Source organism: Vicugna pacos, chromosome 4, assembly GCF_048564905.1.
Source record: "Vicugna pacos chromosome 4, VicPac4, whole genome shotgun sequence".
Classification (NCBI taxonomy): domain Eukaryota; kingdom Metazoa; phylum Chordata; class Mammalia; order Artiodactyla; family Camelidae; genus Vicugna; species Vicugna pacos.
In genome coordinates, this window is record NC_132990.1 from 71106369 (window position 1) to 71131834 (window position 25466).

The 25466-nt window shown below is 42.8% G+C and overlaps 1 protein-coding gene across 1 annotated transcript in view; it reads right to left on the reverse strand.

Annotated features, from left to right (window-relative positions):
• MAPKAP1 (MAPK associated protein 1) overlaps positions 1-25466 on the reverse strand; it is a 210140-nt gene that overhangs the window by 52434 nt on the left and 132240 nt on the right. Inside the window, 1 exon segment of the mRNA XM_072960125.1 lies at positions 1763-1870. Within this exon segment, the coding sequence (XP_072816226.1) occupies positions 1763-1870 (108 nt within the window).

Consider the following 25466-nt stretch of genomic DNA (forward strand, 5'->3'; position numbering starts at 1 on the left):
TCACTGACTGCCTGGCACACTTTGTAAATGCTGGTATGGGCTTTTTTCACTAACAAAGTGATTTTGACTCAAAGGCAAGTACTGAAAGCGTATTCCAAATCCTTTGAGATGAGGATGCTGAGGCTCACAGAGGTCGCACAACCTAATTAATACTGTGCTCATACTTAGGAATGAGAACTTAAGATTTTGAAGCTTTATCCACTAATTCTCATAGCTTCTCTTTCCTTGTATAAGAAAGTTGGCCTCATCTTAAAAAAACAAACAAACCCCAAAACAAACCTAAAACACAATATTCAATCACTGTATACCGTGGAATACTATGCAGCAGTTAAAAAGAGAGGTACACTATATGTGGAATAATATATGGATTAATGTGGAATATGTAATAATCTCTATGTGACATGTTGTTAAAATGATAAAAGAAAAATGAAGAACACTGATGATAGTTTGCTACCATTTGTTTTTAAAAGGGGGGAATACGTTTGTGTGCATGTGTATGTGTATATACATACGTCTATGTGTGAGTATATTCATGTACATATACAGAATATGCCTGCATATGCTTAGATGATCCCTGAAAAGATACCAAAGAAACTGAGAACGACTGTTGTCTCTGGGAGATGAATTAGGGGAGAGAAGAGAGGCTAAAAGTTTTCACTATAGATGCTTTGTTATCCAAAATTTTTTTTACATGTATAAGTGTTACATATCAAAAATATATACCAAGACCCTAATATATAACATTTTATCTTATTCACATAACAAGGAGTGAACATTTTGAAATGGAATCCACTGCAGAGTTCCTATATGCAGGGCATAGCCTACAGTGGGTAATGAGTGAATATTTGCTGAATTAATGGTGTGGGTCAGGGACACCCTCAAAGACTTGATAATCTAGTGGGAGAGAGAGAGACATCAAATCATCATTGAGAAAAATAAATAATTATAAACAGAAATATATGCAATGAAGAAAAAGTAGCATGCTCTATGATGGAATATAAGAGGGGACCCAAATGAGGGACAGACCAGGTTTAGGCAGTGGGGGGACAGGCAGACCACAGGCGGCCTCCATCAAGGTGACGTTTAAACTGAGAAGAAGGATGAGAAAGCTAACCAGAGTGACGGAAAGTGTTCTACACAGAACAAACAGCCTGTGTAAAGGCCCTGATGGTGAGGAATGATGGTGAGCTGGCTATTACGATCATAGTTTTCACATGTCACTTGCCCCTTAAGTCAATGGGGGTACAGAGGAGAGGAATGGCCAAAATTCACAAGAAAGAAGCTCTAGAGAGAGAATGAAAGGAATTAACTGAAGTTTTAAAGAGGCTTTCTACACAGCACTAGGAGCCACTATCCTGCCTCCTGCTAAGATTACAAAAATGGTTGGAATTTTCTAAAACTTGATGACTGAACAGTGATACTGACAGAGCCAGTTGCTTTATATACAAAATAGCCTTTGCCACAGAAAAGGCCTCATATTTCTAAGCTATTTCCAGGACTGCTCCTAAGATAGGAAGATACAGTTTAACAGATAAATATTAATCACAGAGTGCTAAACAGGATACAGGCGCTTTACCAAAAATGGTGAAATCAATCATTTCACTTTGGGATACACTGTTTTCCAAGGCAGATCTCAGCCTTCGTGCCAAAAGAGCCACTTCAAATGTGTCTAGCGAGGCAGACCAGTGAGTGTTCCCAAACACAGGACTTCTGAGCAAGCTGCAAGGGACAAAGCAAGCATGGAGCAAGGAGGCCAACGTACTGTTCTCGCGGACCAGGCAGAACTCCCATGCGCTCTGGCTCTCCAAAGTGCTCTCCAGGTCCACGGCGACATTGGGCTCGCTCTGCTTCTCCAGGCGGTACTGAGGGCCTGGAAGATCAAAGGGGCAGGAGGAGGGGAGGCAGTCTGAAACAGTGAATTTAACATTGAAAAAGCTGATAAAGCATTAGGAAAACACAGAAGTCTGTTTGAGGGTCTAGCTAACCAAGATGGAAGAGTCTGGGGGTTTTTTTTCCCCCACAAGGTTTCACACAATTGTCTGTTCCATTATCAGGTCTATTTTTGCTCGAGTCTCCCCAAAACAAGATGAGAGGTAGACGGCTTTTGAGTCAGACCAACCTGGAGTCACAATGTGGCTACAACGGTTTCCCAGATATGAGCAGGTAACCTACCCTCTCTGAATCTGTTTCCTAATACCTAACGTGGGAATAATTATAGCTTGAAGGATTATTGTGAAGATCAGAGATGATATAGGAAAAATACTTAGTAATGCCCCTGCCTCATAGGAGGCACTCTAACAAAAGTATTCATTATTAATAATTATTATGTGATCATGAACAATCAATTATAAGCAGGAATAAGGTATGTTTAGAACTCTAATATGATGACAGTCCAAAAATTCAAAAAAATTTTTAAAAGGCAGGTGGGGTTAAAAAAATTTTTTCAGGTTTTTGGGTTATGATGACAAAAGGACAGTGGTTGCTGATTTGTTTTTTTGCTGAAACAAAAACGTTTACGAAAACACAAGAGGCACAGGTTCAATAACACCGAAAACCAGGAATATTCGCTGCCCTGCATCACAAAGGAGCCTGGCGGATCTTAAACACTGCAGCATTTTATACATTTATTCACGTATTTCTTTGTCAAGCCAAATGACAATCTTATTCTTCTCAGATAACACTTAATGGGTCCAACAATCAGATTCAAGACTGCTCTTCTTGCTAATGGATATTGGAAAGATTAGAGGTGTAAGAAACGGTCTTACTATTTTGACTATGAAAGGCGTGTTTGGTCAGATAGGGAGAGGTGCAAGAGATCTGAGGAAGCATCAGAGGCCTTGCGGGGCTCCTGGGCACAACGTGTGTTTTTAGATACATTCCTCCGCTGTTGTCAACTTGTTGATTATGCATACCCAACACTTCTCCTCCATCAGCCTGAGGCATTTCACTCATCTCAAGCCATTCTCCTCTCCCATGTTCTATGTTCATCTGCAGCACTGTAGACTTTCAGTTCAGTTTCATGGTATATTTGATTTTTTCTCTAATTGGTATTTCTTTAGCATTTCTGCCAATTGTCAGAGTTCTTACATACATCCAAGTCCTGTTTACACTACTTACAGCTTTTAAACCTTCACTAACAATGCTTGAGACACACACGACTATTTAAAGAAATACATCCTCAGACATTTACACAATTCTTAGAAACTCTAATATTCAGTCTTCAGGTCAAGAAAGTATTATATTTCAACACTATATATAGTTTCACTTTAATTTCAAAACTATTAAGCAAATAAAGGTATGGAAATAGATGATTCTTAGTCTCCACTACCCACCACCTGTCGGTGCCAACATCTGTCAATTACCAAGCATGTTTGCTGCTCATCACTGGATGCTTTCACATTCACTGGCGGAAGTAATCACAGAAAAGTCATGCCCAGCTGAACTTTAAAAAGACTTAGCTGGTGAGAAATTCCTATGTGCCCTCTCCTTTCCCCCCCTTCCCCCTCCCTAACACCCACCTTTCACAGCTGGGGGCTGCTTCAGCCCATTAGAGGGAAGAGAGCCAACCCTGAACCCAGAGAGCTGCTTTCTAAAACACTGGCCAGTTACTCTCCAACTGTCCCACCCCAAGTATCTCCCAACAACATAGTGTATTCACATCCACTCCTATGAATTTACAGTGAAATCTGGGAACAAAATGTAGCTACAGTAAATCATTTTTTAATGACAGCCAAAATTTGGGAACAAGCCATATCCAACAGCAGGGAGACTGACTGAACAAAATATTGTAAAATACCATAAAGGTAATAAGAGTGATGTTGTAAAAGTATTTGATTTCATAAAACATATTTTATGAAAACAGTAAATCATAACACAATGTGTACAAGATGATTGATATGAAAAATATATGTAAAGCATGGGGGGGTGCAGGGAAGACTGGAAGGTCATTTCAAAATGTGAATAGTGGTTACACTGGATAGTGGGGTAATGAATGTTTTTATTTTTCCTTAGTGTTTTCTTGTATTTTTCAAACTTCCTATAATTATTTAAATAAAGGCTACTTTTACAATTTAAAAAATATCTTATGGGTGTGGGTATAGCTCAGTGGTAGAGTGCATGCTTGGCATGCATGAGGTCCTAGGTTCAATCCTCAGTACCTCCACTAAAAAAAATCCTATGTATTTACAAGTCCTCCAATTTCTTACTATGCCACTTTTTCTAAGGATACTTTAATTACCACACACTGTGGCCTCTCCAGTGGGTCTTTCATACGCAATAATTTAATCAAAACAAGACATTACCTGTTCATGTTATTTTCATTTTAAGCAACCCTGCAACCTGGCATGCTCACTCTTTGAGCAGTGATTAGGGTTTGGGGCTTCCAGAGCTGTTTACCTACCTGGCCACTGGATAGTAAGTAAGCTAGCCTTTCCTGATTCTGGGAGCCAAGGCCTGGCTCCACCAGAGTGTACTTCACACTGGTCTCCTTTGCATGTTTTCCTTCTGGTCTCTGTAGCTGCCTGGGAAACGTGGATGAGGGAAACTAGGGGAGGCAGGGAGTACCAGGAAGGGTCCCTTATCCCCAGACACAGTCCCTGTACCACTCTCAAAGTCATAAATGCCATCATTCCATGCTTACCTTCTTGTTTCTTGGGTCTTGCAGACATTTCTACTAAAATAGTTTGTTTCATAAGGTAGATTTAGGGCTTTCCCCTCAAAGCCTAGGATGATGATGACTCTCATTTACTGCATTACATGCCAACATACTGTGTATGTTACCTGACCGAATCCCCACAGCAGCTCTGAGGGGCATATATTATTATCCCCACTTGACAGGCTGGGACCCTGAAGGTTGGCAGCGTGAAGCAAGTTGTCTAACATCTCACAGGGAGGAAGCAGGGGGAAATGAAACCCAAGGGTCTCTGGCTCTAAAGCCTGTGTATTTTGAAGCTTTCTTCCTCTTGCAAACTATAAATTACTGATCAATTATAAAGAGGCCATAGTTTATACTGTAAGTATATATTTTTGTAGATTTGTGGATTCATTTGGGCTCTAAATTACATAACTTGTGATTCCTATATATTCATTTCTACAATAAATGATCTGAAATAATTTATTTTAATGAAACCCACACACATTATGACTGTTTTCTGGTTCCTTATGAAGACAGGATCACCTTCCCTTTCCATTCATCCAGGAAGACTCTTTCCACCTTTCCTGAAGAATATATCTATGTTTGCCCAGCTTTTTAAGTAAGTAAAATTCTGAGCATCATCTTCTGCTCTGGGTACTCTGTGATCTTCCGTAAAAGCTAAGGAACAACTTAGAAACCCACTTCTGAACTTAGCAAAGGACGGATGGGTCTTACCTTTGGGGAAGGTAGGGTAGTTAAGCTGTGGATGAGACTTGATGTCTAGACCCAAATGGAAAACTGCCTATTACAAACCTCAATTTCTCTCCTAATTCTTGCCCAAACACTGGATAAGAGATTTCACAGACAAAGACTATTTCACATGTTTTCCCCCAAAAAGGCCAGATTGATAACTTGAGGTTATACTACATAATGAGAGGCAGGGTATATATGAGAAGCAATATAGTCTGGTGATTAAGGGCATGAACTTGGGGCCAGATTGCCTCTGTCTAGTCCTGGCTGAGCAACTTGGCTGTAAGACTTTGGGCCAACTCACTTAACCTCTCTGTTTCTTCATCTATAAAATGGGCATAATAATAGCACCTACTTTATAGGCCTGTCGGAGGATTCAGTAAGTTAACAGCTGTAACCAGTTAGAACAGAACATTAACAGTGTTATTTAAGTATCAGCTGTCATCATCATCACCCACATAATCACAGAACAGAACAGGGACTACTGTGTGCTGGGTACTGCGTAGGCCTTTTATACAGATCATCTCCTTTACTCTTCGTCATCCTGGGACATAAAGGTGAATTCCATTTTACAGAGGAAGAAAGCGTGACTTACAGTGGCGAAACAACTTGCCCAATGTCCCACAGGAAGCGGTGGAACTAGGGCTCACACCCAGGGTGCCCAGGCCTGCCCCTCACTCAAGCACTCCTAGTAAATGTCTGTTGATGCTAATCAAGATTATGACAACCCAGACCTACTGCATATCAAACTACAGTTTCTATCAAATGCTGATTTAACTTTCCAGCAGCTGACATGGGAGGAGAGAAAAAAAAAAAAAAAAACAGCAGCCAAAAGCCATTTTTAAAAAACAAGCTGTGAGGTCAGTTTCTATGAACATACTTTTGCCGAAGAAATGATTATATGAAAACATAAAAGGCTCCTTCCCACCGAACAGGACATAGTTCTCAAGGCAACATCCACCCTTTGGAAAGAGGTTTTAAAATGTCACAGCTGCGCACGAAGCCACATGCCCTCTACTTCACAGCAGAGGGGAACACAAAAGGAAGATTCTGGGAAGCAGTTACTCTGCAGCGACAAGAAAACCTGCTCGAGCATTCTGATGATGTATTTATTGCAGTAAAACCATGTCACCGAATGGTCTAGGAACAAAATACTGCTCTGGGCACTTTGGGAAGGTTCCAAGTTATAATATCCAGGCAAGATTTTTATGGGATTTTGTAATTCTGAGGCAAACATCTCAGCACATAAGTTTCAAAGCAAATTTGTAGTATCTGTTGGATGGTGGATACACGCTCAGTTCAGCTTCTCCGATCTCTCTTCTTTAATCTTTGACCAAAACATAGCATTTGGCAAGCAGCTCCTTAACAGCTGAGAGCCAGCTGAGAGACGAATTCCAATGGGAAGCAAGTGCAAAAGCCTGAAGTGAGAGAAGCCAAACCATCGCCCCTATCATTCTGCGTCTTATTTCTAAAGACCCACGGGAGAAGCTTCCTTCAGACCTCCGTATCAGGAAAAGCTGTACTTCCTCAGAGCAACCGGCTTGTTCTGTACCTTCAGATACTTTAACGTAAATGCTGTAACTAACTGATGCTGTGTTCCCCTTTCTCCTTTGCCCACGAGGAAGCCCAGCACTAAGTGTGTGATGACTGGACACGCATTTCTGTGTCAGTTCATCCTGCAGGCCTTTGTTTTCCTTTTCCTTTCATGTTGTTTTTCAATTCCTGCTTTTTTATCCTATGAGTATATGTATTCCAACTGCTTTTCAGATTGAAGTGGGACATAAACGAATTAGCCCATCATTTATTATTGCTGAACGTTTGAGGACCACCTCTCTGGAAAATAATTAAGGGAAAGGCCGAGCACTTTCACAGGTATGTCTTCATGTCAACTGTTTTCCATTCATCAGCTTAAAGAGCTGGTTTTATCTGAGAGAGCTGTTTATAACCAGAAAAAGTAAGTATGAGCAAATAAGAGGCAAGGCTGGGGCTTGAGGAGAAAACCCTGGTGTTTGGACTCTCTCACTGTGTATGCTGGGGAAGTTACTTAATCTCTGTGTATTTTCTCATCAGTAAAATAACAGAACTTCCCTCAGAAGGTTGCTGTGAGGATTACAGGAGCTCAGTGATGCTGCTGTTCTGCTGGAACAGGCTGGAGCAGAAACCGCCACGTAAGGCTCAGGCAGATCCCTTGCCTAAAAGTCACAATAGGCTTACAGCCCCGTTAAGGGAAGATACACGGCGGCAGCAAACACTGGCCTCAAAGCAGATGTCCACATCCTTTCTCACATGTGTCCAAGGTAGCAGTGCGGGGCAGGAGAGTGTGTGTATCTACTCAAACAAGTTTGCTTTTAAGCTACAGGCAGCATTTAGAATTAGAGACTTGTTCAGCAGACAGGATGCCTATTTAGTGTCTCTGGTCCTACAAATTCAGTCTAAAGATGATGAGTTAATGTCAGAGCCCACTGAACAAACCAGGATAGCACAGATATCAGAAGATACGTGGTGTTACAATGCCATCCATATATCCATTCAACATTTTTTAAGCATCAGTGATGCCCCAGACACAGGGATGAATTATCAATGATTCCTGACAGCAAGTAGGAGGTGGCAGGACACACAAGAGCAGATAAAATTATCAAAGCTCTTCCCCAGGTAAGGACAAGGCACTGTGGGAACAGAGAAGAGGGGACAATGAACTTCCCTTTCCCTGAAGTGGAAACATCTGAACTGAGTCTTGAAGGAGGACTGGGAGCCAGGTGAAGACAGGAGAAGTGCACATTCCTACAGGGGAACAGAATGTGCAAAGGCAAGGAGGTACTGAAGAGCCCACATGGACCAGGGGAAATGCAGCATGGAAAGGGTCTAGGCTCCGTGGGGATCTGAGGGGAAGATGGGGCTAGGATGCATGCCCCAGACAGTTGGTCAAGGTCTGGATTCTCTCTTATAAGCAACAGATACTAACAGAGCAGGAGAGTGCCATGATCTGCTTCACATTTTGGTAAGCTTCTTCTGGTGGCACTGTCAACAATGGGCTTGAGCTGGTGGCAGGGAGATCCATTTGAGACAAGCTGTGCCAAGCCCTGTCTGCTGTTATGGTAGGGGCCAGCTCAATTCCAAGCCAACACTGACAAGCTGCCGCTGTCTACATGAGAGCTCAGACCCAACATCGGCTATCTTAAAGTGTCTGCGTTAAGTGTCGGCTCCATCGCTTATAACTCTTCCTCTAGGGTGACTGCCATCATTCTGTTTGATCTTAATATAAGTACTGAATTATATTCAAGTGATAACCACTGTAGCTTATACCCCATCCAAGGTTCAGATTGGATAATTTGGAATTTAAATAATAAAAAGGAACAAGCTTACATGACAATAAGGTCACACTTTATCCTCTTCTGAGCTGATACACAATTTGCTCTCGGTGAAACAGCCGAATATAATCAAATTAAATACAATTCCTATTACAAAAGAAGAAAGACCAAGGCTGTTCCAATAAACCAATTCTCCTGCCTAGTTAAACTGCAAAACCTTCAGGAAAGGTTTTGAAAGCATGACCCATCAGTTCTAATTTTTAAAACTTATCCTTTCAGTCAAGACTAGAAAAAGGCCCATTCCAACTTTTATCTTCACTACAAAGTGCTGTTATCTTGGCCTGATGTCAGGGGCTCTATCTCTCTTTCTGCTGACAAGCAGAGACGAGAAAGATAAGATTGGAAACGAATCTCACTTCTCTGAGTAAATAAATAATCAATACTCATCTAAATGTAAATGAGAAGGTAGCCCCCTCTGATAACAGCACTCTTATCAGAGAGCCAATTTTCTTCAGACACTTGGCCTCAACCAAATCACCATCATTCAGCCCCAGCCTAATGGCAAAAAATCGTAACTAAATTGAACCGATCACCAGAGATCAACTAAGTTCGGCCCTGGCCACTTCAGGTTCAAATGTTTGGGAATGCAATTTTGCCCCCATTAACTTTCAATAGCAATGAAGAACAGACTGGTCAAGGGGCCAGTTTGTGCAATAAACAAAGCCCAGAATGGGGGCCAGCCAGAGGATGAGCAGGAGTGGGTTTAAGTGTTTAAACAACGTTATAACTACAGCACACCCCAAAACTGTGACGGGAGGCCCTACTATGGGGTGAGGAGACAGCATTCTCTCCTCTTATCAAAGGCTTGGTTGAAATGGAGAAGACATTTAATTTGCCTGACAATGATGACAAAACTTTATTGTAAAGAAAAATGTAAATAAAGAAAAAAAGGAGAGACTAAAAAGCTACAGAAGCTAAAAATAACCTAAGGTTCAAATGATCAATTTCCTCCAACTAATTTGTATCAGACTTACATCTGACCCAGCAGTGCTGCACTGACCTGATTTTACTGAAATAAGACGCCATCTATAAGACAAATCACTTTAAAACCACTGCACTGGGGTTTCCATTTCTTTGCTGCAAGACTCAATTCACTGCTGATGAGAGTATTGGGGAAATTATGACCATTATTGATAGGACAGCAAAACCACTTTTACGCAGTAGTCTTCAGGTCGACAGAAAGCTTGCACTGGACCATTAATGAAGGTGTCAGCTAGAATCAGAAATTAAAGACAAAGGCTGGGAGAGGATAATTTTTAGAGCACTTTAAGGACACCAGACACACAGGAGCAGCAGCCATTCATCCTCTTAGGAGTCACAGGGCCTAAACAAGGATCAGCTGGGGAGTAGGCGGCTCTGCCTCCAGTTAGGGGAAGGAAATGCTGCTTTGCTGCCTGGCCCTGGCGTTCGGGCAGCAGAGGGGCTCCTGGTGTGACACAGAACTATCCAAAGTGTAACCATCTTGATATATCCGGGGTGTGTGTGTGTGTGTGTTAGCAGTAGTGTGTGTGTGTTAGCAGTAATGTGTGTGCGTGTTAGCAGTAATGTGTGTGTGTGTGTGTGCGCGCGCGCGCGTTAGCAATAATGTGTGTTTTAGCAGTAATCTTTTACCAAGAAGTGTGCTTGACTACTTGTAGTTCCCAGCCAAAAAAATTCCATACATACCGGCTCCTCCAGTTTCTCAGACCTATCTGAGAGTCTGTCTCCTGGGCTACAGACCTCAGTGAGGTCTCCCAGTAAAACTGACACTCACTGCTCAAAACGAAAAACAGACAAAAACAAAGTATAACCATCTCTGTTTCTGCTGTGAGCCTCTAATCCTAGAAGGCGGACGTGGTATTTAAAGTGTGGGTTTTGGAGTTTGAAAGATTTGGCTTAAAATCTTGGCTCTTTTACAAAAGCTATGTGACAACTGGGCAAGTTAGCTGATCTAAACCTTCATGAAGTGATTGCAGATTATGCGGAACACAACGTCCAGGACTTAATAAGCACTCAATAAATGTCAGCTGTTATTACTGCTATGCAAATTTTAACAAAATCATCAATTTGCCCTTTTAGAAAATAACAACAGTGACTGACATTGAAGACTTTCCTGGCTGTTAACAAAGTCCTTTACAGGCAGGAGCTTTCTGAATCTTCAAACTATGAGGCAGGCCCTCTTCTATCCCCATTTTACAGAGGAGGGAAAAAAATCAGCGGTTAAGTCATGTGTCCACAGAGAGGCCAGAGGAATCCAGGTGTGAGATTCCAGAGTCTGTGCTCCTAACCACACCACTGTTATTCCAGAAGGAGCATTCTATAATCTTCTTGATCTTTGGGATGAAAAAAAGAATCGTAAGGTTGAGATAATTTATCAGTTCAGAAAGGAGTAAAGACCTTGTGTGGGAGACTAAGAGGATGAGAGAGTGGGTAGTTGGTCTGGAGGGGGTCAAAACTGAGAGGCCCTGAGCCCTCATGGCAGGCTCCTACCTGACCAGCACTTACAGTGAACACCATCTGCTTTGCCCTGATTTTTCTCGGGTGGAGGGGCCTTTTTCTAAGTTAAATGATTTACAGAGTTACTGCCTCAATCCACAGTTCTGAAAGTGTGATTTCTTTAGGGTTTAACTATACCCATTTCTAGTCTTGTTACAACTTTTTTATTGCGATAGAAAACATTTACTGGAAATATGTTACTGCTATTACCAGGTCATAAAATAAAAAGAAAAATAGTTTATGTATTGCCATCATTTCCAATCATCAATCAGAAAGTGCCAAGAGGAGGAAAGGAAAGGGCGTACAGCTGAGATTTTCTTTTTTGTGTAGGAGAACATGCAGGAGCATCATAATTCTTGAGAACAAATTTCTTCTTTATACTCAGCCTCACAGAAGGGCTCCTGGGAGGAGTAGGGAAGCACACCTTTTGGCATCTCCCCTCCTCTCTGCAGCCTTGCCTGAATCCCTGTCAGAATTAAGAGCTCTTTCATCCCAACCTCCTTGGGGCCGTGTTTCCCTCAGTGCACTGAGCGGGCTGGATCAGAAGCATTTCTGTCTATTTGTGGTTGTTCTTCCCCTGTCCCCCAAGTCAGGGCACTCTTTGAAGATGGGGGTGGAGCTTTTTAAAAAAAACCAACTCTACTCCCAGAGCTCCAGCACAACAGGCTCTCTGCAGGTGCTCAATAATCTGTTAAACAGAGTGACTTCAACAAGGTGGCATTTAAAATTGAAAAACCTTGACCCAACAAAGGAATCTTGCCTAAGAAACATTACTCCACGCACACCATGATGTATGTTCAAAGATGTTCACTGCAGCACTAATATTAAAAATTGCACACAACCTAAATATTCTCCAGTAGGAGACTGTTAAATAAATTATAGCATATTTGTACACTGGGATGTTATGTAGCTGTTAAAAAAAACAAGTGAAGTTAATAAGACATGGGAAGATTTCTATGATACGTTATTAAATTTAAAAAGATACAGAATGTATAGCGAATGCTCTATTTTAATAAAGTAAAACCTCAGCTACACATGTACATCTATATGTGTGTGTGTGCGCATGCATATGTTGAAGATACACACACACGAACACAATCTGGAAGGGCGTGAGCCAGCCTGTTCTCACGGTTATCCTGTTAACTTAGAATTACCTTGGGGTGTCGGACGCAGTAGGAGAAAAGGTGAAGGCTTTTGCCTTTTTCTTAACTTTACAGACTTTTATCTTGTTTGGTTTTTTGACATATATTAGTGTTACTTTTGACATTAAAAATCCAATTTAAAAAAATGAGGTGGCACAATCTTAGAGATGATTCCAGCAGGATCATACTAGGGACGGGGACCCCTGGAGCCTCCTCTCAGATCATGTGGACTTGGCGACTGCTGGGGAGACACCTTGACAGTTGGGGAGCCAGGAACTAAAATGACACAGGGCCTGTTTAGAAGTTCCCATGGCTTTAAGCCAAGCCATGGAGTGGACCACAGAGGTCTCCAGAGCTGCTCAAAGGAGCTGGGCAGCAGAGGTGAAGACGACCGGAGCATCTAAGATCGGGCTGCTGGCCTTTCACAAAGAGAGTCAGTGACCGCAGACCGAGGGGCAGGTTGCTCATGTGCTACTGTATCATCTCCGTCTGGTCAACTGAGCCTGCCCTACCCTCCTCATGGATTCTAGATGGTACTGTGGGAAACAAAGGGTCATCCCACGCTGCCTCTGTCTGGCCTACCCAATCAACCTCTAGGCAGTCCCGATGCCCCTATCCACTCAGGCTCTGAGACACAGATGGTGTGTGAGGAGTTCATCTCTGCAACCCACGGGTAAGGAGAAGGTCTAATGTGATTCCTGCCCTAGGCTCAATATTGTGTGTGTGCGTGTCTAGGGAATTCCCTGCAAATGCTGCCGACCCCACACATCTGAGAGAGCATGGTATAATGGTTATAAGCCAGACTACTTAGCTTTGAATTCCCAGCTCCACCACTTACTAGCCGTGTGACCCTGGGCAATTTACTTAACCTTTCTGTGCCTTATTCTCACCTCTGTAAGAGAGGAATAATAGCAGCTCCTACCTCTTGGAGCTGTTCCAAGAATCCACTAAGTCATACGCCTGGGTTGCTGTCTCTCTTTCCAAGTAGCACTCGGTGAAGTGGGGGGAGGGGGGCTTCTAGTTCTCCAGAAGGGGCTGGAACCTCCAGAGGTCTGCCACACTGGGCCCATCTTCCCCCTCTTCACCTTCCACCTAATGACATAACCCAGAAACATCCTCCAAACAGTGCCATTTCAGCCTTTGCTCACACACAGTCGCTCTGTCTGGAACACTCCTTCCACTTCATGTTCCTAGTGCTCGTTCTCTCTTACTTGAAGAGTGAAAATTCTGCTCACGTGCTACCACCTCTGGACTCCTCTGTGCCACTCACACTGCAAAGATCTCTGGGTGCGCCCGTCTCTTGTACTAGTGGACACAAGTTGAGGATGGAGAGCACATTTCCGTATCCCTGCATCCCTAGGATGGCCACAGTACAAGGGGTGTCAGTGAATATTTGATGACTAAACTGAAGCCCATTCAGCTTGTCTACCATCTGACCATGTCTTGTCCCAATGAGTTCCACCTCCATCTGACTCCAAATGTCCCCCCTGTTTGGAGACTCTCAGTGGTGTCCCAAATCTGACTGGGGTTCCTGGGGATGGATGGAGCTAGTGGTAGATCAAGCTGACCACCACTGATGGGCCTGTCTCACCTCCTAATCATTCTGTTCCCTGACCCGGCCCGCCTTCTCCAGCCACAGCGACCTGTCCTAAGGCGCTTCCTCCCAGAGCTATCTGAGCTACAGCACACAGGCCTAAATGGAACACACTCAATATCAGAATGAGAAGAGGTAAGGCCTAGACAACCTAAAACCTCACAACTTGGAGAAGGTTGGAAACCACTGGACAGAAGCCTCCCACCCATCATTTCAGGTGGAGAGGGTGCTGGAAAGGGGCAGACACTTGACCACCGTGAGAAATGCTAATAGTTCATAACCAGTCTCTATCCAGCTGGTATGACTGCACTTCCCTTTGGAGAAAGGAGGCCAGATATTATTTGTAAAAAAGAAATATATTTTTTTCCTCCTCCAAATCCAGATATCACTTGTTACAAGAGAATGGAAACCTTTAACACTGTCCTTCAGCATCCAATTTTTCAGTCCAATCTGTTTCTCTTAACTTGAGTCACTGTGACATTACCAAATTTTACATACAGTTATCTGTTGCTCTGTAAAGAAATACAGATGGTTTTTGTGGAAATAAACAGTCATTTATTTTAAACAATTGTAGAATAGTTTATGGAAACCAGTGGGGTAATGCATTCAAATAAATGCCAAAACTGGTTGATGGGGAGCCAGGGTGCTAAATCACACTGCTGAGGAATTCAGCTGTGGGGAACAGATAGTAAATCCAGAGTGACAGAATTTCCCGTGATGGCAAAGGTTTCTGACATCCAGTCCAGTACTCAAAAACCACAGCAGTTCAAACCCATTTTCCTTAACACAGCCTTGACAGCCAGTGAAATTAGTGAATTTAGTCACAAGCACCCAAGAACAAAAACAAAAGAAACAAACAAAAAGGAGACTTCATTTGTCTGCAGCCTTTCTGAGCTATATAAAAGCAGTGACTCCAGCCTGAGTCAACGGAGAGCAAGCTTAGGGCCAAGTGTTTTCCATCGTCAGACTTTTGCTATGATATAGTGGAATCTGAAGACTTCCATTCAAATCTGCTTATTCCAGAGACTGACTCGGGGAAACAATACCCTCTCTGAACCTCAGTCTCCTTCTCTGTAAAATGAGGATGATAGTTGGAAGTACCTGACAGGCTGCTGAGCAGATGCAGTGAGGCACCAGGAGTGACAGTGCTCTGTGAACCTAGCTGGGTTTCGGCCGCCCTGGTGGAAGGGGTTCTAGCCCTGGGCGGGACCAGAGGCTGCAGGTCCTCTTAGGGGCTTCCATCAAGTCTCCAAGTAAGCACCACTGACAGTGAATGGCGGGGGGCCTGCCTCTGTGGGAAGGGAAAGAACTCTAAGCCCTTTTTGACTTCTAATTTTATAGGACAATCAACTATAAACTCACTAACTTTCCCTTCTCAAAACTTTTCCTTGTAACTGGGTTTCTAATGATGACACCACGAGTGCCCCCAATGAATTAACTGTTATGCATCAAACATTTACCAAACTCCTACCACATGCCATGCCCTGAGTCAGACACTAAAGACGCAAAGATGACTAAGACTGATTCCAGACTTTGGGGATTTGGCAGAGTGAACAAAGCACCCTCGAGTTTGGAACACTTCTTATTCGGCCTTCCTTCTTGTTGGTGACATTAAGTCAGCTTTCAAGTTTCCCAGACTAACCCCTTACCAAGTCTCCCTCGCATGCTTATCACCCTGCCCACAGTGATGGTTTCCCAACCTCCCCAGGCCTCCAGCCGTCTCCACCCTATTGTCACAGGGTGCTTTCTGGTGTCAAACTCTGAAGTCATCACTTCCATGCTTAAAATCCTTTCACAGCTTCCCCACAGCCAACTCCTCACCCTACGCTCCAAACCTTCTATTCATCTTAATTTCTTGTTCCTCTGTGATTCAGCCAAGCCATCTCCTCGCTTCAGTGCGTGTGCTTCGTGGTTTCCTACCTCCACGTCACTGCTGTGCTGCTGCCTCCACCCATGCTGCTTGTCCCTCTGGTCTGTCGAAACCACATCCCTCCTTTATGGTCATTCCCCAAGTCTGGCCTCCACAGCTCTCTGCACCTGCTTTTCTCCTACTGGCCCCCACGACAACATCAGCCACCCCCCGCCCCCCAATTCCCAGACTGGCCCACAGCCTTTCCCCACTTTTCATTCCTCTCACCTGTGGGCTCTGCTCCAGGGCAAGAGGATTTCTGCAATTCCATGCCAACGAAAATTAAAGTTTCCCTTCTTTTAATCTAGCCTTGGCCTTCATGTCACTTTCATTTAACTGCCCTTGATGCTGGCCCAGCCTTAACTAGAACTCTGCCCCCAGGCCCGGTGTCCTGCGAGGTTCTCAGTGTGCCTCTCTGAAAATCCTGCCTGCCCCGATGCCACCCACCTGCCTGGATTTCCTTCTTCGTAAATCACACATGTAATTTATCTGAATTAAACCACATGTGCTTGATAAAAACGAGGAAAAAGAGAGGGGGAGACACGTCCAAGAAAACAACTGAAATAATTTGGAGAATTCCACTTGCTGTGACTCAGTGAACCCCAAGAGAGTGAGTGTGAGGCATCAGTCTTCACCTCTGCAGCTGTGGGCCTTGGGAACTACCTGATGAGTGACTGCCTGAACTGACTGGGTGGATGATGGTACGTACCTCAGTTTCCTAGCTCCTCGTACATCTTTATGTGCCAAGTTTGGTTTTAGCATTTAAATATATGTACCTTCAGTTTTCATCTGTTCTAATGCTAGAGAAAAAAAGCTAGCTGTGTTGGATTTAATGAGAAAAATCACAGTATGCTGGGCTCTGACAGGTATTTTCTAAGACGTTTTTTTCCTAGAGGTAATTCTGACAAGAGGATTTCTGCTCCCTTGTTGCCCCTGTGACTTGACCCTCAAGAACCAGCTCTCTGTGACGCTGTTACTAGATGCTGACACCACCTGCTTCCGTGGTCCTTGTTGCCTGCGGTTCCCCCTCGGTCGTGTGGTCCTTCGGTGTCGACTGCCTATCAGCCCTGCTCCCTGTTTTAGGGGATCAGACCCTTCAGAGGTCGGTTCCACCTGCCACCCAGGCTCCTCTCTGCCTGCCCATCTTCCTTCTAACCACCACTGTACCTACTAGAGCTGTGTTTCAAGCCCACACACAAGCCTTAGTACGTACTTTTCTTCTTGCTAATACCCTGTCTGGCCCCATAACACCCATGTGGGCTCTTGCTTCACTATTTTCCACTTGGATTGGTAGGACCTTAATGGCAGGGTTGAAATCCCAGCTTTAAGACCTTGGGATATATATATATATCCAATGGACTACTTCTCAGCTACTAAAAGAAAAGATGAAACCTTGCCATTTGCAACAACTGGAAAGGATACATGAGAGTATTATGCTAAGTGAAACAAGTCAGACGGAGAAAGACAAATACCATAGGATTTCACTCACATGTGGAATTTAAAAAACAAATAAACAAAATAAATGAACAAATCAAACAAAAACACATACAGAGAACAGAGTAGGGGTTACCAGAAAGGGGGTAAGGAGGGTGAAAGAGGTAAAGAATGTTAACTGCACGGTGACGAACGGAAATTACATTTTTGGCGATGAGCATGCTGTAGTGTTATATACAAGCAGAAATACAACACCATACACATTAAACTTATATAAAGTTATAAACAAATGTTACCTTAATAAAAAATAAATCTTAAAAAAAAAAGACTTTGGGAAATTACCTAAGCGCTCTAAGCATTGCTTCCTGATCTCTAAATTGGAGATGATGATAATCTGTAACTCATGAGGTTGTCTCATACATTAAATGAGATAATAATGTACGTAAAGCACTTACCCAGCACATAGTAAGTGCTCAATAAATGCCAACTACTTATTACTATATCAGTACAATTCTGCACACTCTACCATGTTCAACTCTGAATCCATCAAACAGGTAAGAAGCTGAATAATGTAACCTATTTTAAGACAACTGTGACTTAGAGCCTAAGATGTTAAAATATGCTTCTCCTTGTGCTAAACACACAACAAAAAGGTAAAAGCCATGGGAAAATGGCAGCAGAGGAGGTAGAGCAGTCGTGGCCACCAGCTATTTTCCTTTCTGGGAGTTTTCCTTTTTGTTAGATCTATTATCTGGGAGCTGGGCTGCACTGCTGGCTTTCCATTTGCCTTGCTAGTAACAGTAAATCCAGCAGCTTCCACTGCAGCTCCTGTCTCCTTCAGCTGACTCGGAGGCCAATGAGCATTTCCTCTCTGCTAATGTCAGATGTTCCCTGGGAAGTCCTGCTGAAGAGAAAATTTATGACAAAAGTTTCTCCAGCTTTTAACCCTTCTGCATATCCAACCCCAGATGCAGCGTGCTCCGGAGGAATGCGAGGTCATTCCTCCCCATGCACGCCCATGTTCTCACTGATGCTTTGCTGCTCTGACAAGGGGCCTCAGACCCCTGGAAAAGCTCAAACGAGCAGCTGGGCAGACAGATGCACACATTCTGGGCCGTACCTAATGTGGTCTCAATTTGAGCTGGGTTCTTTAGCAGCTAGAGTCTCTGTTGAACCACGACTGAAAGCAGTCATACTCATAAAAAACAAAGTGTTATATTACAAAATTTTGAGTATGCCTGGGTCTCATAACAGTGAAATTGAAGGGAGGGGACAGGACTAACATTTACTGAGTAATAAAATAATAACAGCTAAGTGCTTGGTATTTCACATGGACCACTATTTAATTCTCACAACAACGCTATGAAGAAGACACTATTATTATTCTTTTTCACAGATGAAGAAAATGAAGTTCCAACAAGCTAAGAAACTCACCAAAGAGCTAGAAAGAGTAACAGGAGCAAGAGTGGAACCAGGGAGATGTTTTTAGATCCCAAGTATTAAGCCTCACAGCTAAGACTACCAACCAGCAGCCTGTGATCTAGTTGTGGCCTTATTTTGTTGAAGAGAAAACTAAAGCAAGGAACTCAGAGAGGGAGAATGACAAGAACAAGGTCACCCAGCTAGTGGCAACAAAGGGCCAGCTTTAAGGCAAAAGCAGAAGCATGCTCCTTGTTCCACAACAGCCGGATCCTGAAATAAAGCCTCCAAGGGCTGCAGACGAGGAGAGCGCACTGACTCAGGCTCTGGGGGACAGTGCGGTGGCACCCCACAGCCAGAGAGGGAACAATGGCTGTCAGCTGGGGCCCCAGCTCACTGGCTAAGGCGGCAGGGGTGCAGCAGCCAGGCCCTCACTGACCTCATGCTCTTGGCACAGAAGGGTCTCATCACAGGGTTTTCATCTGGACAAAGTTCGAGCCTATCAGGACAGCTATGTTCTAGCTCAACGGGCTTTTCTATGACCTCTTCTCCACCTCTCCACAGAAGTTACATGATATACTTAACCAGATTTGTAGATTCAGTAAATTAATTTTTGCCTCGATTAAAAAAAAAAAGAATGTCAAAATGTACATCTGACAGCTGTTTGGGAATCTAATGTTATGGAAAAACAGCTGTTTTCATTTATATTTGAGATATTAGTCACTCTTAGAATGGGACAGAGTACTCAGCTAATAGTTTGTGCTTTAACCTACGGAAAACACGGTCACAGAGACAAAATGTTGGCAAAATCACAATATAACATTTTACTCATGTAACATTTTGGTCTTAAAAGGTATGGAAATGTTTATAAGGGGAAGCAACTATTTAATAATGATGCGCTCATAGAAAACTGACATCCAAGACAATGAAATGGATTGTGGCTTTTAGGAGGCAGTCCATGTAACTAAGGAAAAAGAAAGCTATCTAAGCTCTGGAATTTGAAAGTAAGCAGTCTTCTTTTTATAAATTTTATAATTTTTTACTCTTACCAAAGTAACATGTCTATATGGTGTTATAGTTATAACACTACAAGTTCTCTACATAATAAAGTTAATTCCCTGCCCAGCCTTAGAGTCCTTCCTTATAGGCAATTAGTTTAAGCTTTTTTGGCTATTTCTTCTGGTATTCACTCTTATACTTATTATTAGCATTCCTATTCAGCTGTTTTAAAAATTGCCACGAATACCAGGCAGTACCTATTAACTGCCACGACAGACGGTGAGGGTTTGGTATGTGCCCTCGCTCCCTCTCCTCTCACGCCCCTCTCGGGAAAGTGTGTCTGCTCGGCTTTCCTTTTCCCCGTGATACGTGTGTGCAGCAGTGCCCTCCTGCCGGCCACCCTTACTAGATTATCAACACTAAGACGTCTGGTTTGGGCATACTCCTCCGGCTCCCCGAGGACTCATTAGAGATTCATGGTAGTAAGAGCGCCTGGGAGGCAACACTAACTTCCACTGATGGGCATCGCCTTTCATTTTTTAAGATATTTACATTTTCATTTGATGATTTAATTCTCTAAGGGAGTTTCATCTCCAGTAATCAAAGTGCAGTGAATCCACTCCAAAGAGGAAGTGGGCAGCCTTGGGCCTGGGCTGGAGGGAGCGCAGCAGCTGTGGGAGGCAGACTGGCTTTCACCGCTTCTCCTTAGTTCATTCCACAAAATGTGTGAGCTGCCAACTCTGGGCCAGCTATGGTGCTGGTCAGGTCCAGGGCTGGTAAACAAAAAGGAACCCATTCATCTCCATGAGGGGCTTTCATTTTACTCAAACCCAAACCCTTTCCTGAAGGAAAGAAGGGTTCCCATCCTTTGCCTTGGTAAGGTACTCACCAGCATCTGGCTAGATCAGCATATTAGGAACTTACTGGGGAGAGGCCCAGGGCACCTCTGACGCAAGGCCGAGTGGCTGAGGGACTGTGTTCTCTCTAGCAGCTTCTAAGGCTGAGATACGGCCCGTACCTTGTAATTCCCACTGCTGACCTAGCTGGAGTCCCTCTGTGCTCATGAACCCACCCAGCCCTTGCTGACCTGTCCACCTATCCCTGCACCAGGGAGTGGTGTTGGAAGCCAATTAGAAAACCAAGGGAACTCGTTGAAGTGGAAAGACTGAGGTAACGCCCTATCCTGGGGGTGAGAGGGACTCTCTTCAGGGGGGAAATTCACAAAACTGGGTCTCACAAAAGTCCTTTTTGTCAGAAAATGGACAGACTAAAAGCTGGAAGTGAGAAGCCCTATCAAATGCACCTTGCTAGTTTGCTAATTTCTTATTGGCTGTCTCCCCCTAGAATGAGCGCTCTCCTGGAACAGGTCTTGTCATTCTTCTCCACTGCCTGCAATGCAGCAGAGGCTCCATAAATATGTACTGAGTGATAAGTTTGGTTTTGGACACACTGTGCTTGAGAGGTCTGCGTGACCCTCAGGACTTTTTAGACTTAAATCACACTTTGTCTTAACCTCATCTTAATTCACAGTGTTCTATTAAATTCAGTGTGCCAAAAAGGGGGGGGGGGTAGCTGGGGGTTTTATTAGGATTTGATACTTCTATTACGTGGTGGCAGTTTGGGAGAAGATTGAGGAGTTACACTAGACCACCTTGAATCTTTTGCAGCACTTGGGTTTTAATCACATGTCACTGAGTTTCTGTTTGAAAAACTGGTTCGACGGCACAGCAGAATCTGTGCAACTTGCTGACTGCCCTGCTGTGATCAGGAGCTAGGTAAGGAGCCACGTAGGTGCTGACATGTCCTCCCCAGAAACTGACCTCAAAGATAGCATTTAACATATGAAGTAATACAAGATAAACTATCCTACAAAAAGAAGTAAAGATTGGTGTTTTCTATGCCACAAGGACATACATTTGTAAGTTCAGAAATATATATCAATATAAGCAGAATTTAAATTATGTATTTTTAACTGTAATAAGTTCTTTCCTATTTTATGATGAGCATTTTTAAACCATAAAAAGTTGAAAGAAATGTACATTGAAAATCCATGTAGCCACCATCCAGATCCTATAATGGAACATTTTACTATATTCGCTTTATCACATATTTATCCATCAATCCACCTTTTTTAAAAAAAATGTATCTCAAAGTAAGCAGCAGACATCAGTATGTTCACCCCTGAACACTTCAGTGTGCATAACAGTAACTGGTGTTGAACATTTAAGATTTTTATTTTTTGGTAAAATTTACATACAGTAATATGCACAAACCTTATAAGTAACATTTGATAGTTCTGGCAAATACATACATCTGTGTGACACCAGTTCCTGTCAATATATAACCTATTAACTTTACCCTAGAGAGTTCCCTCATCTACATTACATTTTAAGTGGAAAAGCTGTGGTACAGGGGGGAAAAAACCTGGCTCAAGAATCAAGGAGTCTAGGTTCATATCTCACCTACATTACCCATTAGCAACATACACAAGTGTGCACACATACACAATTTATACAATATATACGGCTTCAGTTTTCTCAACCCACAGAAAAGAGAGAACGCTCATCTCACAAGGTCTTTGTAAAGGTTAAATATAAAAACACCTGGAATACAGTAACTGTTCAGTAAATGTAACCAAAGGGTCTTTCTTTCTATCCCCTTCCTAAGCTACCCCCATTTCTAGGATGTTGCCTTCAAAAAGAAAACGGTAAGGACAAATAAACCCCCACTTAAATGAGAGATGGGCGGGAAAGGCATCTCTCTGCATAGGCAGTCCTCTCCCAATTTATCCACTCTGACTTCAGCTAATTAAACATCTGTCTCAACGGTCTCCTCAGCAAATTAGTCATCCCCACTTTGTGACACTGATTGTTGGTTGCAGCCTTTTCCCCACTTGCCACCATTCCCAGAAACTTCTAGGAGTTTACTCACCAGGCACATGGCAAGGAATGATGCAGGGTCCCCATTAACCCCCTACAGGTGCCCTTGGTGCCAGTGCTGTTCATAATGCTGCCAGGCGTGTCCTTAGCTGTGCCTCCCCAAAATAAACCTGTTAAGGGGTGACAACTTTTTTGCCTACATTTTTGATTTCCAGTGATGCATTTTCTAAGTGCTATATATATATATATGTACCAGACTAAAATAAACTATTTAAGCAAAAACCTGTTTTTTAAACTAGTTTTGATGACAAAGCCAGCAAGCAACAACAGAAGGTCTCAAATGAGGTGAAGTGCAGTCTAGTGAATTACCCGCTAGTTCTCTCTAAACAGGGCCAGAAGGCAACAAACAAAATGGCCTGGCCTGGATGCCTGCCCTTCTCTACATAACTGGTTTGTGTGCGCACACGTGTGCATGCGTGTGCACACACACACCTGCTTGGGCAGGTAAGGGGGAGGTGGGGTGGAGAGAATTGTATTTTAAACTATGGAGCGCTTTTTTGTTTGTTTATAGGGCACTTCTTAAAAAAAGTTTTCTGAAATTAGACTTCCTCTCAATTCTTCTTCCCACTAAAACAACTGACTGACTTAAAAACTATCTTTTAGAAAAATGAGTGGCTAATAAAAACATTTAAAAATGCTTAAAATGCTAGAAACAGAAATTAAAACCAGTCTGGCAGAAATTAAAGACTGATAATATCCAGTGTTGGTAAGGGAGTGGAGAAAGAGGTTCTTTCAAAAGTGCCAAAAAATGGGTATAAAGTTTGTGGGATAATGTGTTTTTCTTAACATCTTAAATAAGCAAACGTCTGACAAACAATCCCGTATTTAAAACCTAGCACAAATGTGCAATGAATATTCCTACAAGATTGTTCACTGCATGTTTTTTTAATACTGAAAATTTGAAGATAACCTAAATGTCCATTAATAGCAATTAAATACAGTTTAAAGATAAAGATGCAGTGGTCACTCTACTATAGAAGAATGCTTATGACATAATACTGAGTGAAAAAAACAAATGCAAAATCATACATGTGGTATGGTGTTAGTTTAAAAAAAACTTTTCATGGCTATATTTTTCATGAGTTCATTTAATAAATGTTTTTTGGGTGTCCTCTATTTAAAAGTCATTCTGCCAGATGTCGGATATATAGTGACTTTTAAAAAACAAAAAACAGCATCCTGTCCACATGAAACTAATGGCCTATCTGTATACCTGCATGTAAAGTGAATTCACACTGAAGAAGAAACCTTCACTTTTTACTACACACACCTCCAGAATGCTTGATTTTTGTTTTCAACTAGTATTTAATTTTATTAAAAAAGAAAAAAACTAACTCTTTAAAAGACTTTTACCACCACCTTATTTTAATATTAACACCAGGAGACCTATTGGTAGCTCCAAGCTATTTCAATTCTCCCCAGACTGTGCATTCCAGACTTTACCATGGTGTCTTTCCCCCTGCTTCCTGAACTGAGCACCACCCACCGTCTCCATGTCTTAATGCAGGGCCATCACCTGTTGGATACAGTCCTCAAGAGCCTCCTCGCCGGTGTCTCTGCCTCCTGTTTTGTGTCCTCGAATCCATTTTTATAATACAGATAACGTGTTTTCTAAAAAGAAATTCTGACTTTATTGCTCTCCTTGTAATGGTTCCCATCTGCCGCCAGAATAAAGTTCACATTCAACACAGTTTACAAACGTGATCTGGTCCCAAATGACCACTTGAGCCTCATCATTCCCCACCCTCCCATCTCCTACTCTGCTGCTTTATTATACTGAGCTACTTGTGGTTTCCAGAAGGCACTAGCCTCTCTCACTTTGTTCCTTCAGCCTAAATGCTGTCTCTCATCCCTCTTCACCTGGCCAGTTTTCACTCATCTTCATGTCTCAGCTGGAGAATTTGCTCAGAATAGTCCTGACTCTGGAAAACTGGACTAGTGTTTCCTTCCCACAATGTTCCCAGGCCTTGTATTTATTTCCATTCAACACATGATAGTACTGTGATTGCTTGTCTCCCCAGCTAAACAGTAAGTGTCTTGAGGGTAAGGACCGCTTCTTGGCTTCTACAAAATCCCTAGTTCCTGTGCAGTGTCTGCTGCATAATTGCCCCCTAGTAAATGAATGCACCTCTTCTATTTTTGAGCACACTGTCAGGCCTGGCCTGATCAGACCAGGCTCTACCTAGCTTCTGCACCTTATCCTCTACCCTGTTCCTCCTCCAGTAATTTGGAAGATCTATGTTTTGGGCCCACACTTCAAACACCTCTGCCTTGAATGTTTTTCTCACTTACCCATCTGGTAAAGTTCTAATTAATCTACAAAAAGCTGTCAAAGAAATCACTTACTTCGGAGCACCTTTTCTCAGCCCTCTATCTCACCCAGTATTCTCTTAAAGTGCTGCTTTGGTAGCTCATATACCATAGTTAAGTGCCTCTTTTCTGAGTCTGTCTTCACATCAAGTTTTCCACCTGATTCTAGTAGGGTGGTTGGCACGGAGCAGGCAGCATCAAATAATGACTGCTGAACAAGGTATCAGAGCCACACAGAACTTTGGAGCACACATGGCCCGTTTATACAGTGCCCTTGATTCATCCTCTCAACCTCCCCCACGTTGCAACCGAGAAAGTAAGGCTCAGAGAGGTAAGTACACTCACATACACATTCAGTTACCACAGTTTCTTACTGTAAGGTACATTTTTTAACATTTCTAAACTCAGGACACAGTTTACAATCAATCTGGACATTTAATATAGTAGTATTTCTTTCTTTTCTTTTTTCCTGAAAAGCTATTATTAAGTTAATG